This window comes from Perca flavescens, chromosome 20 (genome assembly GCF_004354835.1).
Source record: "Perca flavescens isolate YP-PL-M2 chromosome 20, PFLA_1.0, whole genome shotgun sequence".
Classification (NCBI taxonomy): Eukaryota; Metazoa; Chordata; class Actinopteri; order Perciformes; family Percidae; genus Perca; species Perca flavescens.
In genome coordinates, this window is record NC_041350.1 from 30986285 (window position 1) to 31013320 (window position 27036).

General features: G+C 41.3%; 1 protein-coding gene across 1 annotated transcript in view; it reads right to left on the reverse strand.

The window, feature by feature from the left end:
- Nucleotides 1-12154, reverse strand: part of sgpp1b (sphingosine-1-phosphate phosphatase 1b) — a 44241-nt gene extending 32087 nt beyond the window's left edge. Inside the window, exon 1 of the mRNA XM_028565565.1 lies at nt 10976-12154. Within this exon, the coding sequence (XP_028421366.1) occupies nt 10976-11854 (879 nt within the window). The 5' untranslated portion in view covers nt 11855-12154. The remainder of the gene's footprint in view (nt 1-10975) is intronic.
- Between the last annotated feature and the right edge of the window lie 14882 nt (nt 12155-27036).

Genomic DNA, 27036 nt, shown 5'->3' on the forward strand with positions numbered 1-27036 from the left:
CTAAATCATACAGTAGAAATATGCAATGACTAATGAAAAAGTGCGGTCTACAGTCTGTCTTGTGTGCCGAAAGGCGTACCTTTTCTCTGCATGACACGATGGCGGCCTTATTATGTGTGTAACTTACATTTTATGAAACTGAAAATAAAGATGTCTACCAGCGGTCACTGGGTCCTTTCCAGGAGAGAAAGACATTTTTAAAAGTGTTCAACATTTAGTAACTTTGTAGCTTCTAACTGAATCTCTCACTGCTGAAGAGCCAACATTTGCTGACTTTGCTGATCATACCAAAAGCTTTTAAATAAATAAAAAAATAACGGTGGAATTTTATTGTGAAGAATTTATAGGAAATAAAAAGTCAGCCGTTTTACAGCCGCTCCTTTGACCATCTCCGTAGGCTTCTAAATAGCAACAGCAGACATTGCGATGTAAGAACAGGAACGTCTGTAGCAATTTCCTACATATTCGTGAATGTGGTCTGAGTGATCGGGTCTCAATGTGTCCTAGGTGCATTCACACCTGTACTTAAAGCTTTCCACTTGTGATCGGATCACTCAGGTCTGAATGGGGCCTTACATTCCTGTGTCTCCTTTCCATTTTTCTTTCATCCCTCTGCTGGTCTCACTCCTGTCCTCAGCTCTACCTCTCATACTCCCCTCTTATCTGCCTCTGCAGTATTTTTTCCTCCTTCTTCCCCCTCACCTTTCTGTATTAATCCCCTCTTCTCTCATTGCCCTCTAGTCTCATCTTATCTCCTCTCATCTGCATCTTTTCTCTTCTTCCTCCCTCTCTTTTGCGTTCTCTCTCCTCCTTACCTCTCCTTAAACTACCCTTTTCTGTTCTGTCCTTCGTCCCCTCCCTTATTCCACTCTTACCAATATCTTCCAGAGACACATCTGGCTGTAGTTAATGTCTGAGCTGGTGTCTCATTTATAAAACTGAGCGTAGGATCCTTACTATAAGTGTACGTGCGCCCAAAAGCCCAAATAGGCGTACGCCGGAAAAAGGTCAGATTTATAAAACCGTGTGTACGCACACCTGTAAGCAATGTTCCCTTTATAAATCACAGATTGACTACAAGCGTGCGTACGTGGATCAGCCTCTTATCCCGCCCTGTACACGCCCATTTTTAACCATAAATAGTCAATGTAAAGCACCTTGTGAATGCTGATCAGTATGTTAATGACCCTGGCAGTTGTTCTTTCGTTACACCGAATCATGCCGAATTATGACGACTGGCAGAGAAAACAAACTTGCTTGAATTGCTGCGAATTGAATTTTAATTTCGGCCTGTTGTCGCACAGCGTATGGAAACCTGATCTATAGACTACCATTATTAATGAAATCTTTCAAAACTGCAGGCATTACGGTACTCGGGGACAGCTTCGATATACCAGACGTATATAATAAGATTTAACAGAACTATAAATTATATCCAAAGAAGCCTTAGTGATGAAGTTGAAGATTATATATAATATTTATTTAAAAAAACACTTAGCTGTCTGACATTTCCCTCTTGAAACAGCCGGTTTCACCCAGAGTGGCGAGGACCTGTATTTGGACCGGGATGGCACGGTTCCGGCGCATTGCCCGACCCAATTCAGTACAGAGATCCAAGAGCGTAGCTATATTACTATTACAGCTATATTAGGGAATTTAAATCGGCATATGAGCCAGTCATTGTCATGGTCTCTGAAGTCTCTTTCTCTCCTGATTCTTCCATTGTTGTCCTCCTGCAGGGCCAGCAGGGCCATCATGCAGCATTACGCACGGGTTCACCGCAGTATTTTGTGATTGTTAACACCTTGCTAAAATCACAGCATCAACTAGTGGTATCCACCCCGAGATACAATTTGAAGACGAAATAAAGTGAAATAGGCAAACACACTTTTCTTCATGCAGGTTTTGTTATGAACAGTATTAAAGTTTGGACTGAGGACATTAAGTGTAACGATTGTGCAAGAGCTTAACGGCTGTATTTCCAGACTTTGACATTTGATGATATATGCACAGTTTTAAAGACAGATATTTAGTTATTTACACTGTGTTCTGGCATTATCTAATGGTAGGGTATTTGATGCTATCTTGTTTTCCATGCAGTCGGGCCATCTCCTCCTCCTGCGCTCCGTAGCGGACAATGTGACGGCTTGATTTAAGATTTGAGTTGGAGGTGTTTATGGAACAATTATCACTCAGTACAAGCGCAAATAACACTGCTGGATTTAATCTTCATATGGTGTGAAGAAACAGAGGCATTAATACTTAAACATATTAAGAGTAATTGTTATTCCCACATGTACTTTCTGCAGTCTGACTTCAGTTCACATCCTCACCATCTGCGTCGCCAATTCCTATTTTGCCTCCAAAATGTGCGTACACACGTGGGTCAGAGTTTGCGTGGAGGACCGCACATTCTCCCGTCAAGTTTGTTTTTTATAAGTCACAACCTTTGTGTGGGAAGTGGCGTACACACATTTTCAGCCTTGTTTTGTGCGTACGCCACGTTTAGAAATGAGACCCCTGGAGGAGGGCGGTGGGATGGGACCGTCTCACTGTGGCCCATCTGAATCCAAACATTCCTGCTTTGCTGAGACGAGTCAGCTGAGGCAGGGAAACAGCAGGAAAGCTCACAACCAGCAGGGGATGTAAAGGACAAACCCTGCCATCTACTCTCAATGAATCCTGGTTCCAGTTAGTTATTCTGTAATCTAGATCCCCCAAAAAACTGACAACTGCTTGGTACATATGCACCAGAAAGACAGATAAAGACCCTGTTCAGCCCCCCCATCCCCTTGTTGTAATATGTTAATACAGAAATAAGTTCTAATTTGCAAAGACAAGGGGGTGATTGAGAGAAATGCTACTACCACTTAATGTTCTAACGTCAACCAAATCACCGGGCTATTTTTGTAGAATGCAAGAACAAACCCATTTGGAAACATTTTACCTATGCTGTTGGAATATCTTGTATCGGTTATTATCCTGATCCATTGGGTTTAGAACTTTAAATTCTGTTGTTGCATGTGATTTTTTTGGAAATAAGAATTGAACTGATGAATCCGACAAAACTTCTGACTTTGCTCGAGCGCACAGAGTTGAACTTGAAGTCCTGAGTCAAGTTCCAAGTGCTAAACTTTGTTTTGAGTCCTAAACAAGTCATTATTTGTCAGTCTGCTGGTGTGCCGGACCAAACACACCTCTCCATCCTGCTCAAGGTTTTCCAGTCACTACCTTCTAACTTTGAGTTGGAGTTTAAACATTTTGCCTACATCTTGGGGGAAAAAAATAACACATGACCTGGTGTATTATTGAAACTGTGACAAGGACAACAATTTCAAAATCATTAAACCATTACCCAACATCAAACAGCAGACACCAGAGCAAGTCACAGACAAACCACAGCTCTTAATGAAGCATGAGTGGCAGGAGAGGAGCAATGGTGACCACAATAACGGAAACACCACCACTACAGCATGTGTGCACAGCATGACCATAAACCAAAATCTTTCTCATCTAAAACTTGAAATTGGTAGCCTAGAAATCTAGACGCCCCCTAGCGGCAGTAAATGTAATTTGCAGCCAGGGTCAGTCTAGCAACTCTCCGCTGACTTGCGAGCTGGAAAAACCAAACTCTAGTCAGGCCAATCACATCATGTATAGAGTTGGTGTGCGGGCTTAACATAATGACGGCAGAGTTACGACGGTTCCGCGTGAATTCCCTGCTACTTGAAAACAAAGAAGATGGCTGCTGCTGCTGGCGAACAGCGGTCTCTGGAATCGGCTTTGCGACTCTGGAAGACTTTATGTCTTGAGTTCAGCTTTTCTTTGGGAAAAGAACAAAGAACGGCACTGAAGTCATTCTTAAAAAAGGAAGATGTGTTCAGAGTTTTGCCGACCGGATACGGCAAAAGTTTAATCTATCAACTAGCGTTGCTCTGCCTGGTTGTAGCGCTATCCTATTGTGTGCAGAGGGAATTTGAAAGACAACCGTTTATCCCACCGCTCGGATTGAGCTCTGCCAATGATTCCCAGACCCAACATCTGGATGTGGGTCTGGCTTGTCAGGTTATGAAATTGGTCCATATTTTTCCAATACAGCAGGATAATAATGGCTTGAAGTTGGAAGTTACAACAGGGAACATTTTATTAAGTTATTAGTGAAGACAGATGGCTTAAAAGGAGGATATAATCTATCTCTATTTGTACTCGGAAGTCGGATTTTCCAAGGCCAAAGTCGGAAACATGCCCTCTGACCTCGGATTTCCGAGCTCAGAACTCAGACAGCCTCGCAGTACCCCAAGCTAAAAATCCAACATGGCTGCCCCGTGCATCAACAGTAGTAAAAGCTGTAGTAACATAGTTATTAGCAATTCTGTCTTATTTGTGTCTCACTAAATCAGTTGTACACACAGTCCTGTCCAGCTTCTATCTGCAGACACTGTTTGCACAAAAAACTGCCTAATGCATTGTTATCAACAGGTATTGCTAACAATGGCTAACCTGGCTAGAGCTAACCCCACAATAAAAAAATCTGACTTGTTAAATGGAACGCATTCAACTCGTGTGTGATGTTATTCCCAGCTCCGGCTTCAGAGTACCGATGGTAAATAGAACACTTCTGGACCAACGCAGATGTAAGGTGCAGTTTTCAGTCTTCATTGCAGGTATCTGCATATTGAATTTAAGACTATTTTAAATGCAAAGGCAAAGTGAAACAATGATATGTAAGACCAAAATAAATGTGAGAGCATCAGGCTCAAAAAATGAGTCTTATCTGGTGTTCCACACAAGCAATTCAGCAGTTTGTATTTTAAGACCTTGAATAGACATTGTTTTGTTCAAAGTGTTTGGGTATTGGACATGGCTTTTCTGAAATGCCATGCGTGTTTTCAAACTCAGGTTGACGGGTAGAGAAAGACCTGTGAGGAGATATGAGAGAGCTACAGACACTAAATCAGTCTTATCTTGTTGGAGCCCCACACTCGGAGGTCAGGGTCCGGCTCTCTTATCTCCTGCTCCGGCAGACGGATGGGGAGGCAGAGAGTCGTAAATCAATCCCACCCCTGCTCTTGCCTGCTCTGATTCAGACAACACAATACAAGGGTCCCACACAGTTTTCAATCAAAACACAGGGCTTTCTTAACCTAGGGTTAATGGCTGTTTAACATAAAACACAAAACGTTGGAAAAGCTAGAGCAGATAATAAACATACTGACACTTCAATCACTAGATCTGACAAAAAGTCTTTTAGTTCCATTCATTCTGCTTAGGTGCAGCCCAAAACGGTTTGGGTGCTGCACCTAAACCTTGTAATGGCGGTGAAAACCTCTGGAACATGACAGGGCATTGTGGGAATAGTACTTAACAAGAAGTGGTAATCAGTGCAGTCTCTGGCCTACAACTACAGGTAATTGTTGCAGAGGAGTCATCAAATCAGCAAGGAAAATGTTCTTTTCGTTGCTGGAGCGGTTGCTTCAACATTTTAAGTACAGTTTCGTCATTTCACCAGTGTGAACGTACAACATACTCAAAACATGGCTAGAATTAGTATTTTGTACGCCGTAGCGATACATGACTTGCTTAAGACAGACCCAGTGCCCAAGGTGACATGTTCAAATTGTTAATTTTGTACAACAAGCCGTCCAAAACTCACATATTTTTTGCAAGAAAAACGAAAATAGTTATAGATGAATTTTCTCCCTATCGATAAATCGACCCACTGCTTCAGAGATCTGCCATGAAGTGTAAGGAGCACAATGAGCATCCACACGCTGGACAAATGGACTTCCTGATCACGTCCCTCACAGTGTGGATGCACAGTGAGACAATGGAAGTGGACTACACAGCCTTTCTGTTGGCTTTAACAGGCTGGACACAATTGAGTGTTGTTCCTGCTGACTGATTAGGAGGAGATGCAGAAATCAACTTCAGAGAATGCCTGTTAAAAAAAAATCCTGTGTGCATGTTATTCCAATGATTTTGATTTTAATCAGTTTTTTTAACTCTTAAGTTGAGGAAGTGGTGAAAGTTTGCTTGTATTTGTTAGCATGCTAATCAGGACTTATTGAGCTGTTAACATGCTAATTTGCTGAATGTTTCCCTCTAAATGTCCCCATTTTAAAGTCCAACAAGTGTTAGAATTTAGCTTTAAGTAAAGCTGAGTCAAATCAAAAACTATTGTCTTATTCGATTAATCTGTCGTCTATTTTCACTGTTAATCATTTTTTGGCCTATAAAATGTAAAAAAAATAGTGAAAAATGTCCATCATAATTACCCAAAGCCCAAGTTGACGTATTTCAAAGTGCTTGTTTTGTCTGACCAAAAGTCAAAAACCCAAAGATATTCAGACTACTATCATAGAAGACTAAGAAACATTGCAAACACATTTGACAAGCAAGAACTGATCTGGCCTCTACATTTTGTATCCATCTTTTGTGCTGTGTATCACTGTAGCATCACAGGACTGTCAGTTGGCTGTAGAACTGCAGACTTTTAGCCTTGTTGTAAACACAATGAGCTTGATTTCACAGCAGTACAAGCATTAAAGAGTCAACAAATGTGCTCATACAGCTCAACAGCTGTGGCTGTTGGCTTCGTTCACTGTATCCACTGGGTCAACCGCACATAAATTGGTAAAGATGCAGCCTCAGAGGGCAGTGATCCTGTATCAAGAGTTGCCACATGGCTCAACAATATACTGTGCTGTGAGATGCTGGTGGGTATGCAGAGACAAATGCTGGGAAATGTGGCATAGGAAACAGCAGTATTTAAATGGCATTTATTTTTTTGTGTTGTAGTTTGTTTATATTCAGTTATTACAGGGGCCTGTTTCACAAAAGCAGAATATATAAATCCAGGATAACTGATAAAGCGAGGATTGACCTATAGTCTAATCTGTGCATCCTGGCTTGGTGCGTTTCACGAAGGCCAAGCCAGGCTGAGGAGGAGCGACTTGGTCGAGCCAGGCTGAGGAGGAGCGACTAGGTCGAGTCAGGCTGAAGAGGAGAGACTAGGTCGAGCCAGGCTGAGGAGGAGAGACTAGGTCGAGTCAGGCTGAGGAGGAGAGACTAGGTCGAGTCAGGCTGAGGAGGAGAGACTAGGTCGAGCCAGGCTGAGGAGGAGCGACTAGGTCGAGTCAGGCTGAGGAGGAGAGACTAGGTCGAGCCAGGCTGAGGAGGAGAGACTAGGTCGAGTCAGGCTGAGGAGGAGAGACTAGGTCGAGCCAGGCTGAGGAGGAGCGACTAGGTCGAGTCAGGCTGAGGAGGAGAGACTAGGTCGAGCCAGGCTGAGGAGGAGAGACTAGGAGCTGAGGAGGAGAGACTAGGAGCTGAGGAGGAGAGACTAGGAGCTGAGGAGGAGAGACTAGGAGCTGAGGAGGAGAGACTAGGAGCTGAGGAGGAGAGACTAGGAGCTGAGGAGGAGAGACTAGGTCGAGTCAGGCTGAACTAATTCAGATAGATGCGCGTCCACGGATTTCCTCAAAAGACCGCGAGGTCGAGCACAGATTTACTGATGCCAAAATGGAGAACACGCATTGTACATAGGCTACTTTATACAGAGTGAGCAGCAGCTTCTTGTGGAAGTATGATGACGTGAAACACATTATTTGAATAAAAAGAAAATAACACGGCCGCTGTAACGAAACAGCGAGAGAAAGCAGCAGACGATCACGGACCGACTGAATGCATAAGCAGCCTAAATATAAACATTAACTGACCACTGCATGGAAACCATCATAATCCTACCATTCAATGATTAGGTTACTAATCATTTGCACAAATTAACAATTGTACTCTTTGCCTTAAAGGTAAGCAGAAGATAACTCAGGAAATTTACCATGAAGATCCATTTTCTATAACGCTAGAATATGAAGCGTAAATATCTCTTTCACTCTGTTCCTCCCTCTCTCTCATTGGCTAAAATATTAATTTCCTGAGTCATATTAACTTCCACTACTCGCTTTTAATGCAAAGTGTACAGGTGTTCGTTTTTGCAAATGACAAGTGACACATTGAATGGTTTCATTTAAGAGCAGTAGTTCATAAATGTATATTTTTAGACTATCATTTAGTCGGTCCGCTATTATCTGTCGCGTTTTTTTATTTTTTATAGAGGACGAGTTTCCTTCTCTACATATTATATGCCTTGCTCCCTGGTATATATGGACACAGAAAATAAAGACACTGAAGAAATTGCACTGTAAAATCTAGAAACTATAAAGATAATAAAGTGATAAATTCCATGCACACTATAAACATGAATGGAGCAGAGTATATTCATCAGTTATTTCCCCCCAGGCAAAATATAAGGTCAAAAACCATGAAGGTGTCCTCTCCCTGTTGTTACATGAATGTACAGTAGCCTACATCACTAGATAGTTACTGATCCAGTGAACTAAGTCTATAATTTGGGAGGATTGTACAATAAGAATATGTTCTTAAAATTATACAATCCTCCCAAATTATAGTCCCAGTTTACTGGACAACACAAATTGTGTGCTAAGAATGCCAAATACAATGCACATGGAAGCAGAACAAACATGATCCTTATTGTTAAAGAATAAAAAAAGAAATTATAAACTAAAATAATTTAAGGTGCATTGGGGAACTATAGAAATGTACAGCATTGTATGTATTGCCCTTAGTAACAGACTTCAATTAAAACTCATTTGAAATGTTATCAGCCTTTTCTAATTATCTCAACAACTTCCATAATATATTCATCAAACTTCTTACAACAATATGAACAGCAGTCTTCATACAGCAATATAACAGTAACAATGACAAATTTATAAATTATAAAAAAAAATAATGGTCACAACTTTAAATAATAACAGTACTCAAATGAACAGCAATATGCACCTGTTGTATTTTAATCCAGGCTGATAAGAAAAGGGTAAAACCACTGCTGAGTGAACAGAAAAGGTTCCAGGATTAAATAAATCCTGGCTGTTAGCCTGGTCAGGACCAGGCTAGCTGCACAGAATAAATCTCCATGGTGATTTATGTGCCTCTGCTTTCGTGAAACTGAGTCAAGGCTAAATTCATCCAGGATAACCAGGAAATCCCAGCTTAATCCCTTATCTTGGTTTTGTGAAACAGGCCCCAGGAACTGAATTGCCAGTGACGTTTAATGTTCAAAATATACAAATTTTTTTCTAGACTTGGTTGCCAGTTTATTCATGGGTACCAAAGACGTCACTTCAGGCATTCCCGCTGCCATTTTTGTGTCAGAAACAGCAATAGAGCTACATAGACCTAGGCTACAGATACGCAAGTTTTTAGATACAGGCATGGTAACAACGCATCTAAATGAGACAGAAAGACATCGGATATTGGTTGTGATTCATATGTATTACCTCCAACAGTTTTTTGTCCCTTAAAAGGGTAACTACCGTTTTTCCAAGCAATTTTCCTGTTTTTTGTGTCTAAGTGACTGATGGGAACAACAATCTTTGACAGTGGTCCAGTATTGAGTGAGATCGCTACAGTCAGCAGTGGTGAAACAAGCACAATGTAAGTTAATTGTCCAGCTTGTATTTACCTTCACAAAAGTGCTCGTTTTGCCACTGACAGCCAAAACTATAGTTGTGATGGTTGGAAAAGTGGAACGATGACCCAAAACGGCGTTTCATATTTTAATTTTGTTTCTGGCGACTTTGAATGAAATCTATTTTATGATGTTAAAATCACTGTTTATTTACATGGAGTCTGGAGGCTTTAGTGAACGCAATTTTACAGATGTATGTATTTTATGTTTGAAAAAAGGATCTTACTCTTCAACAGAAAGGTCGACCTCTTTAGAAATCTTTTCCATAATGTTGACAGACACTTAGAATATTAATCTGAGCCTGTCAGTATCAAAACGAGCACTTTCGTGAAGGTAAATACCAGCTGCACAATTGCCCTATTAACTTACATTGTAGCTTGTTTGGCCTCTACACCACTGCAGGCTGTAGGTGGTGCCAGAGGAGCTGGATTTTATTTTGTTTTAATGACCTGCTTCATGTAGTTCTACTGGAACATAGGGTCAGTTTCAGCAAATATGACAGAAAGTTAGTTTCATAAGACTTACCTACTGCACCTTTAATACTGAACCAATGTCAAAGATTGTTGTTCCCATCAGTCACTTTGACACAAAATAATAGGAACACAGGGTCCAGGTTGAAAACAAAAACAGTAGTTACCCTTTAAAATCTGCAAAGCGTCTGCCCCAACTTACTTTTCCCTACATTTACATTTACCTTTTAACGTTACATAATCCATCCCTACACAAGAACAGATGCCTATCAATACGCTGTTGCAGGATAGGTAAACGACACCAAAGTATGGCCCTAGAACGAAAAAATATTATGTGTGATAATAGGACATCAAGCATGTTTACAAAATGTTGTGACGTCAGGTGGTCCCTGTGAATTACTTATGTTAAAAAAAATACTAAATATTAAATTACTTATAATGTTATATGTTATAATGTTTGTTGATACTGTTTTAGAGAGGTGCTGATTCAACTTTATGGACTTTTGGAGACTTTAGTTTGAGATGCTGTTGAAATAACTAAAAGGTGTTTCTATGTTCCATATATCCTCTTCAGTGTCTTTGACCCAACTGTTTGAGTAGAGGGCTCCTTCCCAAAAATGTTTGTCTATTGTGTGTCTGTAAAAGTGGCAATGGGCCAATATATATATATATATAGTGTTTTTACTCAAGAACTAGACTCACCCTGCTGCTCTATAACGCTCATGCATTTACTGGCTTGCTGAAGTGGGCGTGTGTGATCATCCCAGTGTTGATCAGCAGTTGATGCTAGTGTTTTTGAATATGCAAATAAAGGAACCTGTTCTGAAACATAACAAGAGGAACTTTCTCAGTTTGAGGATATAGCTTCGCCAACTTCCCTTTCTCTGCTGCTGCATTTCAAATTCCAGTTCTTTTTTGTAACACTTTGACGACATGTGATATGGTTATACTGTACCTCCCAGCGGCCGTAGGTCATGAAGAACAGGGAGAAGGGGATGGCGGTGCCCGACATGGCGTGTGTGGACGGCATGCTGTACTCAGAGTTGTAAAACATCTCCACTTTGACCACAGGTGGAGAAGCGGGCCGGGACCACCCGATCACATCCTTGGTGCACTGCCCCAGGTACATGACCCAGACCCACACCATGATCAGCCTCCTGCCCACAAAGGCGTCCACGTTCCACACGACGAAGGGGAAGAAGGTGATGTAAAAGAGCTCGTTTCCCAGCTCGGTTCCGAAAGTGAACATGTAGTACAAGAACCGGTTCTCGATGAGGAACTCCTGCCCGGCGTCGCCCGTTAGAGAGTTTTTGCGTAGGGGTTTCACTGTGCTGCTCTCCTCTGTTTCGGTTGCCTCTGAATAGTCCGGCCGGACCCCGCTGTGAGCGCCCAGACCCGCGGCGGTGGCCCCGGCGAGGCTACGGCCGTTACTGCCCACACCAACCGTTTCTCCCTTGGCGGTCGAAGCGGACACAAGTGCCCCGTTCTGGGGAGCATTTTCACTCTCCTCTCCTCTGTTTTTCGGAACATTTGAATCTGTGATCCTCTTTCGAACACCCAGTGCTGCCGTTTGTACTTTCTCCCCTTCCCCAGCTCCGATAACGGCCAAGTTTTCACTCTCATTTTCTTCGGTGATGTGATGATGGCAAGCACCGTTGTTGTGCGAGAAAGTCCGGTCTGCTTCCTTGCTGCTGCTGGTGGTGGTAACGTTACTACCAGCACAGAAGGTTCTCGAAAATGAGCCGCGTACTCCACAAAAGCGCTGAAAGCGGGCGACAAGGTGGGGGTCTTGCAGATAGCGGTACAGTTCTACAAAACGGTTAATTTTCTCCATGTTTACTCCGGTTCACTCACCCCCCACACGGCTGAAAGAAATAACACGGACTCCGCTACTTTCCCCCAGTGGACGATGAACGCTAGCTGCTCTCTGCTAACGTTAGCTAGTTATCCCGTGTATCCTGGCAGAGAGAACTCTAAATAATTGTTAAACTACAACAAGTTATAACGGCGGGTAGTATTATTTAAAAAAATAAAAGAAATTATGTTTCCGGTAAGACGATAACGGACAAACCGAACGGATCGGTTCTTGTTCGACAGCGTCCAGATGCGTTCAGTGACACGCTATCCCCGCTGTAGTATCCTGCATCTGACAGATCTACAGAGCACGCAGGGGAGCGAGCCTTCACTGGTGCCTTCTTGTTCTGTCGGAAATTAGGAACTCTTTACTCACTTAAAACCAAACGGACACAGATTCCGGTCTATATATTACTTTCATAGTCTGACCTGTTTAACAAATGATATCAAACTCTAAAATTAAGAGAAGTTTCCTGACTTAAATCAGGAAATATTGTATCAAAGAATAAGTGAACAAGTCCAAGACCTAAACCTGACTAAATGGAATAGATACACATAAAATGCTGTATAATGTAAACCTTTCGAGGTGAGCTGCATCAGAGAGACTTGGGCTCATGACCTCAGTATTTGGAAAAGCTATAGCCCTGCATGTACACTGTATTCAAACTTCCTTCCGTTTACTTCTTCCTTAGTGGTGACTTTGAAGTTCAATGTTTATTATGATGGGCTATTAAAAAACACATTTTATTATCAAAGCTACATTTGTAGGCTTTGTTTGAAAACTGTGGACTTTTTGTTTTTATCCTAAACTTTTGAATGCGAAGACGCAAGAAAACAACGAAATGTAAACAAAAATATAAACATGGTATAATAACAATATCGTACGGTAAAGAATGAAGACTATTGTTTGACAAATCGACATTATTATCAACATTTAGTTGTTTTTTTAATCTATCTGGCTACTTAACTGAGCATTTAGGAATCGAGCCTCTAAATTTTGAGTTTGGTAGGAACACTTGAAGGCAATAGTTGCGTCGCGCACGCTCATAGATGTGTTCAAGACGTCACGATGTAACGTGACCGCGCTTAGCGTATCATTCTATGTAGCCTACACTTTTTATATTAAAGGTCCCATATGGTGACACTTAAACTTATATTTGTACCGTTTATATGTGTCTATTAAACATTAATTTAATAGTGTTACCCCAAAAAAAGAGTTGGGTTGATTTTCCCAAACTTTTCTGAGAGCCCTTTTTCTCCCCTCCCACACACACTTGGATTCCCTGCTGGATGGAATGTTCAGCCCACAACTAAAGAGCAGAACACTCTGATTGGCTAAGCACAGATAAACATAGAACGCTCTGATTGGCTAAGCACAGATAAACATAGAATGCGGCCTGGAATCAGAATCCTACTATGAACATGGCAGCGGGATCTGCAAGACCTCCCCAGTTAGAGTCTGAATACTCAAGTTCAGAGGATTCCGGCGAAGAGGACCAATTCATTTCTTTTAAAGAGGTCAGCAGGACGTTTCAGAGTGGTAAGTTGATTGTGTTTTTATTTTAGTATGTAAGGCTTTAGACAAAGTCAGCTAACGTTAGACAAGTGTGTCTTGAGTGATGTGGCTAAGGCTAACGTTGTATGGTGGCTGTGTATTTTGGGCTCTTTTGGGTTTTAAACCTTTGAAAGTCACAGAAACCACTTAGAGTGAATGATGTGTTTTCATGTTATTCTCATCATACAGTCGCTGTTACCTGACACACGCCCACCTACTCTTATCCCCGGCTCTCTGTGCACTGGCGGCAGTGGTGTCAGCAGCATGAAGGTCCCCTGGGACCGCCGGTAGACCATATAGTACGACCTTATTTGTGGTTTCATAAAATGTACCAGAATTTACGAATATGAAAGAAATTACTACAGATATTAATGTTCTTACCTCGGTCTTCGCAATGTTGTTCATATGTAATGTTCAAACATAACGTTCATATACATTCTCCAGTCAGTACTAAATATTTGAAAACACCCAGATCAAGTATTAAAGTGATTTTTTGTTTACAAATGCAATCAAATTGTTTTCATTGAATTAAACCAATTGACATACTTTTCCTGTTTCATGCTTCAGTTGATGTTTAATGTTACTACAGGTGCACATGTGGACATTGTGAGCGGATGCCGCCCGAGGTTGAATTCCTGTTTTACAACACCAAGACGTGTGAGGGCCACAGCAGAGAAGCAATTGGCAACAGAAGCATATAAATGTTCAATTCAATTTTATTTAAAGAGACCCAACAATTACCCCAAGAGCAAGCATTTGGTGTGACAGTGGCGAGGAAAAACTTCCTTTTTAACAGGCAGAAAGCTGGGACAGAAGCTCCTGTTCAGTAGTGATATGAACTGTAGTAGAAGTAGTCTGATAATAACAAGAACCTGAGCTCTGACTGGCTCAGCGCTGAGATCCTCTGGAATGGTGATCTTCTGCAGCTCTTCAGTAAAAGGTGCTGGGTCAGGGACAACACATAGCCTGTGGAATGAAAGAATTATGTTTTAATTTATTTATTTATTAACATGTAATGTTTAATAGCAATTTACTAAATGTATGTGTGACCCGGTGTGTTGTACAAGACAGAAAAATATTAGCCCCCGTTTTAATAATTGAACTGATTAGAACCCAAGGACTCAAAACATAAATAAACTATTTTATTACTTCTGTGTATCTCTGTCTGGTCACAGGCTCATTTGAGTCCATGTGTTTGAATGGGTGAGGTTGTTCCTGCTAAGCTCAGCATGTCAGCAGAGGGCGCTCCAGGCTTTACAATACACTGGGCATTAGTAGCTAATGCTGACAGTAGAATCAATCGCCAGTACGTGATGAACGAGTTTAAGTGTGTACGCTACAGAGAGTGATCCTGACCTAAACTGTATCTGTATTTTTACAGAAATAAATGTTTAATGTAAAATCATTTTAACATATGAATTAATTATTTTGCAGAGAGAAACTTTCATCAACAAGAAAGGAAGAGATAATAATAGAAATATGACAATAGCAATACAACGCAAGATTTGGCATTAACGAGGTAACTTCAGGTTCAACCCAGGGTTTAGTGTATCACGACGGTGGATCACTCGTTATGAAAGATATAGATTTTCAGCGGAGGTAATTACGTACAGGGCTATTTGTCGGCTTCTTGAGCCATGTGTTGCGGTTTTAATTATATTGTTATATAATTTATTTGCTCTCACGATATCTTACCACTGTTGGGGTTGCAACTAAAATAATAGTTTAAAGCAGTTTATGGAAAGCACAGTGTAATTATGGTCAGATCTTGGTCCTGACTGAGTGATATTAATAAGCGTTGTGATTTGCGTGTTTACAGAATCTGCTTTTTTTTGTCAGCTGTCCTCCTGTTTTAGGAAGCAGTGACTGTATTGTGTTTTGCCTGTAAAATAGTGTCTGTGTTCTTCATATTTATGTAGAATTATAGTTTGCTCTTCTGATGTAAAATATGCGGCTCTGGTAGATGTTTGTGATTGTACCTGCTCTACATGAAGTGCCCTGAGAAAACCTCTGTTATGATTTGACACTATCAATAAAATAAAATTGAATTAATGTTGCATGTTGTTGTGATAATTTACTTACGGAATGTTGGCTCAATTTTCCTTCCTTTAAGGCTGTATCCCCATTTCTTCGCTTTAGGGAAGGCCAGTTTAAAGGCAGGATCTCCCAGAGCTCTTGTTGACTGTGGCCGGTTGGCATTCTCATTGAAGTGGGATGCTGAGAGATAGAGTCTGCAACAACAACAATGCAAATGATGTAATGGGTGTGTATTTTATTACTCCAATACATTGTACAAAGAAAGAGAAGTCTACACACTGTGCTAAGCTACCTGAGCAAATGGCACAGATCAAAACTCATTTTTGTAGTTTTTTAAATAATAGATAGGTCAGATAGTATGTAGACTGTTGCTCATTTGAAATAGCAGTAATAACAAACATGATACATAAATACATATCATGTAGTGCGTAGGACAATATATCGGTATACACTCTCTAAGATCAATGTCATATGTCTGCCCACATTATGTACTGTCTGATAAGGTTCCCATATTTGTTTCCTCTTTTTTTCTTCTCCTCTTTCAACTGCAATGGGAATATACTGTAAGGTCCATAGATATATAATTTGGGAATAACTATTACCAGTAATCATTCAAATGATTACGGTACTTTTGACTTATCAGCTTATAAATACAAATGTAAATAAAATACAACAACAGGTAAACTAACATTTACAAAAATTCAATTTCACAAACCTCTGCTTCTGACGCGAGTCTTAGGAGTGTCCTTGGATAGTTGGGTTCCAACAGATCTTTTAGGAAGGGGGTCAGTCTGGCAGCCAATACTCCGGGAGGTATTGGCCTGGGAAACAGGTCTAATGGCTCCCTAAGAATACATTCACATATGTTAGGAAATATATATATATATATATATATATATATATATATATATATATATATATATATATATATATATATGATAAGGTAGTGTCCTCTATCTACTATAACATAAATGACAAATAAAGGCACTTGGATGAGGCAAATAACACTAAACAGTGGCAGTGCAAACAGTGCAGTATAAGAAGATATTTAACAAGTTAGATGCAATACAGATATATGTGAATATAATAAATAATAGGTAACTACCTAGGTTAAATCACATGTAGAGCTTATAACATATATTGCAAAGACAGAAGGGAGAGAGAAAGAAAAATCAAAAGGGTTGGCAAGCAGGGGACGCATTGCACACAATCGGTCATGTATATCAATAAGGTAATAATTTATTTATATCGTTTATAACATAGTATTAATGTACTTTCTTGCCAGATTCCCTCACCAAGAAAATACTGTATATCAGACGCTGCAAATGGCTAGCCGTGGCGCGTCCTGTCTAAAAGCAGGGTGGAGCAAAAAAAGCTGCTGGCGCCTCACGGGGACTTGGGGGCGCTTTTGCCCCTAAAAAACGGACTTGAACCCGGCGAGAGCACCAACAATATCTTTAGTTTCCTCCTGCCCCTTGATTAACAAACAAACTATAATAGTAGACGACATCACTGTTGTTTGCTGTAGCAAACGTTACTATACAGTTAACTTAGCTACAGCAATAACGTTAGTTAGTTCAGTAGCAAACTAGGTTATATAGTAATAATGTGCACCCCCCCCCCCACACACACACACACACAGGGATAAACGTATGTTAGCTAGTGGTGACACAACCAGCTAGCTAACCAGCCAGCTAACCAACCATTAGGAAAAACGAAATTATCAACTCTGTTAGTAATCTACGTTATGAAATAGTTTTCTACTCACCGTTTCAATGCTTGGGAGAGGGTCCTGAATAGTGGGAATGGATCCTTTCATCAACAGTAGTTTTGATACGACATCATATAGCCCCTGATTCAGCAGAACTGCGGTGAGAAATGTGCAGTTCAGTAGCTAGCTAGCTACATACAGTAGCTACATACAGTAGCTAGCTAGCTGAAAAGCCTGACTCGGGACAGGTTGAGGCAAGTCTCCAAAAATAAAATCCATCCACCTGTCAGCGACATCTTTTTCTGTTGGAAGGCGGTGCAGTGATGTATTTCATACTCCCACCCTGGAATTATGCATTTCTCATGGCCCGTTTTCTGGGAAGACACGACTCCTGCATCTTCTCGGATTCTTCTCAGCAGCACGAAGCGAAAGTTAGAAAAGGGGGCGGGTCTACGTCGATTTTGGAACACGACACCCATTGGTTACCCGGTTTCTACGTAGTAAATACATCAAATTCTAACTGGCCCGTTTAGCTGGGAGGCGGTCTAGTTCTGTGGGGGGTGGACAAATGGCGGCAGTGAGCGATTTCACGTTTTCACAGCTTTTACTTTACACCCCCGAGCCTATATGACACACAGAATCCCATAAAAACCCATTTTCACCATATGGGACCTTTAATATAAACAAACACACGTTTGAAAACATACTAAATAAAGTAGATAGATTTTACTACTTATACTGCTACACAATGCATAACAACCACAACACATAAAAACATTGTCACCTCACATACTTTATTTGATAATCAATCACCTGAAAAAAAAAGTCTACTTGCCCTTTTTCAAAATAGTTTATCTTAAATATGGAATATACATTTTCATCAAAATATAAATTATTGTTTTAAAATATCAAGCTTCTCTTTAGTAGTTGCCTGCAGTTTGTTGTTGTTTTCCATTGTAGTGATTGTTATCAAGATTAAACACTCAAAACACATAAAAGAGACACTGAAAAAGGATGAATCATTAATCACCGTTGTCATTCAGCAGATTAGTCAGCTTTATAAACCACACTGAATAATAAAATATCTTCTGATGACTTAGCAAAACTCAGTCTCTGTGACAACATTGCACCTGCTGCTACAACAAGGGGCTCGTTTCAGAAAGCAGAGGCCTGTACTACGAAGCAAGATTTGGCGTTAGCGAGGTAACTAAACCCAGGGTTTTGTGACCACGACTGTGGATCACTTGTTAGCCTACTGGGCTAAATCGCCGTGGTAACTTATGCTGAACACCTAACCTGGTCGGGAGCAGGTTAAGTTGGAGATTAGAGATCAACCGGTGTAAAGGCAGTGACACACCAACCCGATTATCGTCCGTCGGACGGTCTGGTGAGGTCGGTGACCCGATACCCGTTTGGTGTGTTCCATGCCGGCGTCAGTCGGAGGAGCCGTCGGCTTTAATTTGGGCCCATTTGACTTGTTGAATCGGCCAGTGGGCAGTCGGACTCAATGACCAATTACCGGAAATGACGAGCGGGATGAGCGTGACGAACACCTGACAAAACGAACCCCTGACAAAAATCTGACAAAAATCTTTAACAGGGATCTTTGTCGATCTGAAATGCAGAAAGAGTCAGCAGCTGCACAGCCTGTTTCTCCCTTAAAATGTTTTCAGAAACACGTTTCGGTGAACTATTTTCATAAAATACAAGATCGTATTCTGAATGAGCCACCATTAGTCTGGTTTGAAATTTGGTAGAAGCCAGACCCACGTGACGCATTCGTCCAATCAGCTATCCAATTAATTGTTTGGGTGACAATACAGATTAGCACCGCCTGCTGTTACTGAGACGTATTACGTCAAGCACACCTGAAGAACGTACGCTCAAGTCTGCATCGCTTCGGTGGGTTCCGAGGCACTTTTTGGACCAACTCGGGATGACTGATCAGTCCGACGGCTTTTCTGCCAACGGTCGGTCGTCGGGTTGTTGTGTCAGGGCCTTTAAAGCTCCGCCTACTGACCAATCAATTCTTGATTGATAATGGCGTCACCGTTCCTAGAAGATCCGGTGGAGCTCAGTGCGCGGAGAGAGAGAGAGAGAGAGAGAGGTGTGCTCAGAAAAGTTAAAACATTTAGAGACCAACAACCCCGTTAACATTCCCTGAAGGGTATTTTTATGAAAGATATAGATTTTCAGCAGAAGAAATTACATATAAGCTATTTATCAGCTTCTTGAACCGTGTGTTGCCAGTGCGCACATCAGTTTGAATTATGTTTTTATATATTTTATTTGCTCTAACGATCGCTTCCCACTGCCAATGTTGCAACTGAAATAAAAGGCTAAAGCAATGACAGTTTATGGAAAGCACAAGTATAATTATGGTCAGATCTTGGTCCTGACTGATGGGGAAATGATATTAATAAGAGTTGTGATGTATGCATTTACAGCGTCTGCTATTTTTTTGCCAGCTTTCTTTCCTGTTTTAGGAAGCAGCGACTGTATTGCGTTTTGCCTGTAAAACCGTGTCTGTGTTCTTCATATTTATGTAGAATTATAGTTTACTCTGCTTATGTAAAATATGCGGCTCTGGTAGATGTTTTCGATTGGTTGTGCTGTGAAAACCCCGCCTCTTTTATGTGAACGCGCGCGTCGCTGATTGGGAAACCCTGATGGTTGATTGAACTAGTTGATAACCAGCGTCGTGACACAGCTTATGTGGGACCGCGGTTGTTAGGGTTAGTGAAGCCGGGGAACTGATATAAATCCAGGGCATGTTGATCTGGAGTCGTAGTACAGGTTTAGTGAAAACTCTGAGGGAAACTCTGGGTTTTCTGATTCAGAAAGGGAGGTTAATCAAACCTCAGAAAGAGAGGGAACTTAAAGGTGCTGTAGGTAGGATTGTGAAGATCCAGGACTTTGCCAAAGATTTTAACATCGACAACTTCTCAGTCCCTTCCCCCTTTCCGCCAAAGCCCAAAACTGTCTCCTAAGCCCCTCCCACAAGGGAGAATATGACAGAAAGTTAGTTTTATAAGTCTGTCCTAATGCACCTTTAACCTCAGAGTCAGTTACCATGGTAACAGAGCCATTGAACCTAACCTGGTCAGGAGCAGGTTTTCTTCTCTCAGTCTCCTCCCTCTGATACAGCACTCTTTCATTTCCTCATTCATTCATTCAGTCTTTTAGACCAGTTTGTTATCTGCATGAATAAAAAAGCAGGGTTGGTTTATTAACTGTGTTAGGCAGACTATAAAACGTTTTTTTTCTGAAAACATTTTCCTTTTCCTTTTGTCGAGGATCCCGTTGATGAAGAAGCTGTATTACTTCTCAGGGAGTTAAACATACGTCTGGAGATGATATTGAGATCCAGATACTAGCCTATACCTATTTGAGCGGTATCATTTTTCTTCCCAGTCTATCAGTTATGTAGCCTACATAACCTTATCCATCCTCGTATCACTAACGTCACCCATCATGGACATGCTCTACATCCCAGCACATTATTTGTGTCACATTATGTTTTTTTGCAAATTTTCTTTACAACATTGGTGATGCGGAGCATATTAGTAAAGCCACTGTAGCAAAGCACCGTCAAAAGAGTGAGCCAGATCGCTCTGAAACCTTTTTTAAACGTTTTTGTAGTGTTCCCTGGACACAAACCAGTGAGAGCCATTAAAAAGAATTAAATAGTTCTGTTAATGACATGGTGCTGTAGCCTCAGAATGGGATTAGTAGTAGCTTACTTTTTCACCCACAGGATTGCACCTAAATGAAATGATAGGTGTAGCCTACTACCATTCCAGTTTCCACCAGTAATATTTTAGGTTACCTGTGATTAAATATGAAATTAATACACTATATTACAGCTTACGCATTGACCTGAGCAGCAATTTTCTCCCACACGAATTCTTGCTATTTTGCAGCAGCAGCCGTGTTGCTTCTTTTTTTTAACAAAATATATATTCAAACTCGCTGCATGTGCGCATGAGTAGTTCCAGTTCCAGAGGGATAAAGTATACCGACCAGTTTGTTTGTGATTGTTACCATGATGAATCGTAGTATCAACGCTCCATTCATGCTGCCTTTTTACAGTGGTGGTGCACGCGCTTAACTCTGAGTGAACCAACTCTAATCAGCTATTCATAAACCGAAAACTCAAGAGTTTCCATCTCAGGATAAATCAACTCAGAGATCAGGGTAAGACTCAGAGTTTGGTAAACCACCTTCCTGAAACGGGCCCCTGGGTTAGACTCAGAGTTTGGTAAACCTTCTTCCTGAAACAAGCCCAAGGACTGATAGTAAAAAATATGGAATATAATATCAATCTTAAAGACATTCTGCGCTCTGAAATTCAGCTTCAAAACACCATGGGGCTGAAAATTGATCACGTACAAATTATTTGGTAGCAGACAAAAAAGTAGTTTTTTACTTCTTAGAGCTCAAGAGAATGAGAAGAGATGCCAGTTTCCTTTTTTTAAAAACCCAAAACATGACTTCTATCAGCTAAAAAGGGAAAACAAATAAGAAAGATTATTCCCCTTTTCTGTAACACTTAACTTTAACCCCCTCCTATTTAGTATTACAAACACTTTATAAACCTTCAATAAATGGGTTAAAACACAGTTGTACACAGATATACGGGCACTTTAAGTATTTCTTAATGTATAGTATTTGTTGACAATTGTAACTTCTCCTATGAAGACATCTTATAGTATTATATCTGTATTTTAAAAATATTGTCAATCATTTGAATACAGCAGCCTCCATTTATGGGTGCCTACAGGAGGAGTTAGGTTAATAAACACATATCTGCATACAACTAAATTATAATGTGTTACAAACCATTCATGTACTGCTTATAAATGCTAAACAAGGGGACTTAAAGTAAAACGTTACCATCTTTTCTTTTCATCCACTTGCATTATAAGATCTGAACACATCAGCCACTTTAAAGGGCTTCAAGAGGAATTATTTCACCAGCAGAGGGCGGCAAAGTAATGCAAAACACAGGACATCAAATACAGAGAAAACAACTGTCTTCCCCTACAGGCAGTAAATGCATCTCTCAGAGAAGGGAGTACCATGAGATAGCATGACGATTCACACAGTCCAGGGAATGTTACACACAGAATATTTCATAAATCACACAGTAGCATAAAAAGATAACAGAAGCATAACAGCCCGTATTCATATTCTCCACGCAAGCCAAGGTGCATCAAAAAAGTAGCCTGCAGTCTGTAAATCCCTGAATAGGCTCACGGTTCACATGAGCAACAATAATAAGAATCAGTTACACAACATCAACAGCCTGCTTTGAGTCTCTCACATTTGCATGTATGATAAAATGGCAGTGATGCTGCGACAGAGTTTGACATCAACAATCAGAGACCGACCCACGTTGATCCCGAAGCAGAAGGAGAAAAGAGTTGTTGTTTTTTTCTCAAATCCACTGCTGCCTCTTAGCAAAGTGAAGAGAGGAGGTGACATCCTGGCAAACGAACAAAACAAACCCCCACGGCACATTTTCCTTTTAAAGGTTGTACGTGGGGAAAACGACGCCAGCTTTCCTCCTGGCGATTATGAACAAACAGTACAAGTCCACATGCCCGTATCATGAACTTACCCTGCATTTCTAAAAGCTTTGAAAAGAGGCAGCAGGTTGTGGACAGTCAGCCGTTGTCATCCAGGTTGTAGAGAAGGACCTGGTGGTTGGGCGCGAGGCCCGGGCAGGTACCCAGGCTGTACAGGGCTGATGGGTAACAGGGCACCAGCCGGTAATGCTGCAGCTCCTCCAGGCCAAACGCCGGTGAGCAGCAGTCCATCACCAGCACCTTCAACCTCTTCCTGTCCGGGTACAACAGCTTCCGCTGCCCCCTCTCTCCAATCACCGCCTCTTCTTCTCCTACTTCTTCTTCCTCTTCTTCTACATCATCTTCTTCCTCCTCCTCCTCCTCCTCCTCTTCGGCCTCCAGCTCCTCCTCCTCATGGTGGATCTTCCTCAGCAGGTTGTTGATGAGGACGGAGCGCCGGAGGTAGGCCTCGGGGTCCTCCAGGAACCTCAGCTTCTCCAGGGACAGCTTCAGGATGCAGCTGCGGTCCTCCTGCAGTATCAGGTGCTGCACACAACAAACACAAAGGCCGTTAAAGGTACAGTAAGTGATGTTAATTCAATACACTTACTAACACAAACAGAAAGGAGTGCACAAGCCACAAAACACTACTCCAGCCCATTGGCAACGGGCGGCGACAGTTGATGGTGGGGCTCAGCATGTCAATGTGCCAACCGGCCAGTAGTTATCATGCATTCCATTTGTCCTCGGAAGTCAGAATTTCCGAGGTCAAAGTCAGAAATGCCCCCTGACCTCGGATTTCCGAACTTGGACCACCACGAGTAACCACGAGTTTAACCATCATCTTAAGCACTTTAGAAGGAGGATATCAGCGTACATTTTTAGCTCATTCATGTACATAAAAGTCTCAGGGTCAATGCTAAAACATTCATGTGCTTCGTGTCAGATGTGTGAACATGCCCTTAGACCTCAGAGCGTTCAAAAGGTTATTCAGTCATGTCCACAACATTTCTAATTCTCTTTTCTGTTTCTCCAAAAGGAGAACCAGCCATTCAAGAGAGCAAAACCGTTGCTGTTACAGAATTGTTGTGTTTTTATTGTGATTAACATGACGTCATCTTGTTAATCTTAATATCTGATCTGGATATCATTATGAAGTGAATTCTGACATGAACATAAACGTATCATCTGCATAGAAGCGGAGAAAGCGTGGAGTCGTATTATCGACTCCTGTGTATGTAGTCATTGAAAGCGGAAGGACAACATATAAAGAGTAAAACAAATGTAATGGGAAACAAGCATCGCTCAAGTTGAAGGTGAGGGTCAGGGATGGAAACATGAAGCAGAAAGGCGAGAGGAAATAATGAGAACACAGAAATAGGTAAAAACCTGCACACAATGCAAAAATCAATAAACACTGAGATGGGTCATGGTCTCTCAACACGTAGCAAAATCAAATTACACGATCGGCTTAGTGGTGAAAAGAAAATGGACGATAAGAGGGACAGAAGAGGTTCATACTTTTTGAAAATATCCACGTAGGCCTCCGTGTAAATCCTCCTCCTCCGCATATTTCCTCTTGAAGTAAGCAACTTTCGACGTTGTTGAATGGTTTGGTCTCTCTTACAGGAAAGGGGCTGCTGTAGGCAACAAACAAAAGATTAAACTACAAATCTAATAGAGGGAATGCTGGGAAACTGATTTTCACCCTACACCACCATTCGAAGGGACTAAAGTCGATGTTTTTTAATATGAAATGCTGAGTTTCAAAACATTAACAGTGAGCTTGGAGAAAATTTGAGGACACGCACACTTTTAGAGTGTGTCTTACAGTTTTTTTTGCAAAACTAATGTACTATATAGTATGTATTCCATTTTACATTGAATCAACTCAGGAAGCTAATGAGTAAACAATCAATCAAATTATATAATTAGATGGCTAATACTGATACCTATATTTCTGGATTAATGGTGCTGAGGAACAATCATTTATTTACCAAAATTTTTATTATTTTTCTTTTGTTATATTTCACCTCCTCTTTATACGCCTCTGAAACGACATCTAGATTGTTAAGTGTGAAAGTTAACTCTTGACCTTTAAAACAGTAGCTTGACACAGAAAATATAAAAAATTCAGAGTTCTACCTCTGAATCGCAAACCCAAAATGTCAAACTATTCCTTTAAAATGTTAAAGATTCTGTCATCCAGCAGTATTAAGTAATATTAAGTAAAGAGGTATAAATATATAATAAACCAGAGTATGGTTTACACCTTATCTAGGCAAGTTCCTTTATCATTTCAAAGGGCTAATTTTGAAGCTGCAAAGAAAACTCCTGCACACTGTCTAACTAAAAAAAAAAAAAGATAACGTTTAATAGTAGGCTACGTTTCGGTACTAGGCTAAGTAAAATGTCATAGTTTAAAACAGCTTGTTGCACTGCCCACAAGTGGCCAAAGAAATTTAAATGATCACAGACAGGTTCAACGTTACGTGCAAAGTCGTGTAAAGTCAATGGCCCTCATTTATGAAACGTGCGTACGACCAAAAACAGGCGTACGACGGGCGTACGCGATTCCTACACAAAGCTCGGCATTTATCAATTTGGACGTGAGCGTAGGCTGCGATCAAATCTCACGTCTGGTCTGAACTCGTGTACGCAAGTTTCTGCGTCAGCGTGGCCTTGCAGTGCAGCATGTAATCAGTTTAACAAGAGAAGGAGAAGTCATCAGTTGATCACTTATCAGCAATGGCAGATCTGGCTCTTTTAGAAGACTTCTATGAGCCGGTACAATAGTGCACACGTACGCACACGTGCCACGGTGGAGCGCTCCATCGGATTGTTTAAGGGCAGATGGCTCGCATCAGTGGGGGGTGGACCCTATACATGGCAGAAAAAGTCTGCAACATTGTTTTAGCCTGGGGGGTTCTGCACAACATCTCGCGGGGAAACTGGGTGCCATAAATGTAGCGATGGAGCCAGATGAGCCGATGCCCAGAGAGCAGTGTCCAGAACAGCCCCCACTCAAGGAGACAGGATATTATTATCCCTCGCTTTTAAAAGGTAGCCTATAGTCTTATGTTTGGCAATGATATTCATAGGCTACAGGAAACATGACGATGCACAACATTTTTATTTATTATTCAGGTTTTCATTTCTATGTCGTGAACGATTAATTTCTGCCACTGACCGAGTTATTTCGGCTTGTTTTCCCAGCCCCTCTGCTGTCAGGAGACGGGGTCGAGGTGGTGGTCCAGCACGGGGGGGCGGAGGACACGCGCTCTCCCTCAGCTGTTGTCTCGTTATGACTAATGAAAAAAACACGAGTAAAATAACACTGCATAAACTCCGCTACCGTGTGTTTATTTAAATATAGGTACACCATGTAGGCCTAAGAGATTACAATATAAGCCTGTCTATTACTATTAGGACTATAGAAAATGTGTCAAGGATGTATAAATGAAATAGGCTAAACTTCAGCTGGAGTCCGATTTACTACGGCAACACTGTTGACCACATCAGTGATCTCTTTCCATCCCGCATTCTTTCTACAGCCTTTAATACCAGTTTTCAGGCTGCCAAATAGTACACACGTTAGTGCAAATGAACCAGAGATATCAGGGTTTCAATCTCCACCTCTGAAAAGTTCCGCTTCTCAGCCGGATTACGTCTCACCATGTCGTAAATTGTAGGGGCGAGGCCTCAAAACCCAGAATATATTGGGGCGTGATATTTAAATGACGATCGTTTCCAGCCGCCGTATTTATCAATGTAAGACCATTCTTACGCTCGGATTGGTGTGATACGAACTTTTCATGAATCCCACGTGAAGCCTGTCGTAAGATGATTTCTGCGCTCATATCTGCGCTAGGTTGATAAATGAGGGCCACTGGGTGTAAATGAGGAAACGGATCGGATTACCTGCTGCTGATGTTCCACAGCCGGCACTCAGCTCTCTGAATCAGTGAGTGGATCTGAGCCTCCACATCGCCCTCAGACTCCTGCAGGGAAGGCACAGGTGAGGAGGAGGAAGAGGAGGAGGAAGAGGATGATAGAAAGACAGCACCAAAACATCTGAGCATGAAACTACACGTCTGCCAGAGCAGCCAACCTAACTTGGATTTTCTTTAACTTGAATTTATTTTCTGGATCCATAATCACATTAAGTGCAACCTGGATACATTAATGTCCCACTTTTATTTAAAGTAGGACATTTGAAATACATTTTATTTACAACTAATGGTCTCTGACAAAAGTGCTGACATGTTTTGGTGTTAGGGCTTCTCAGA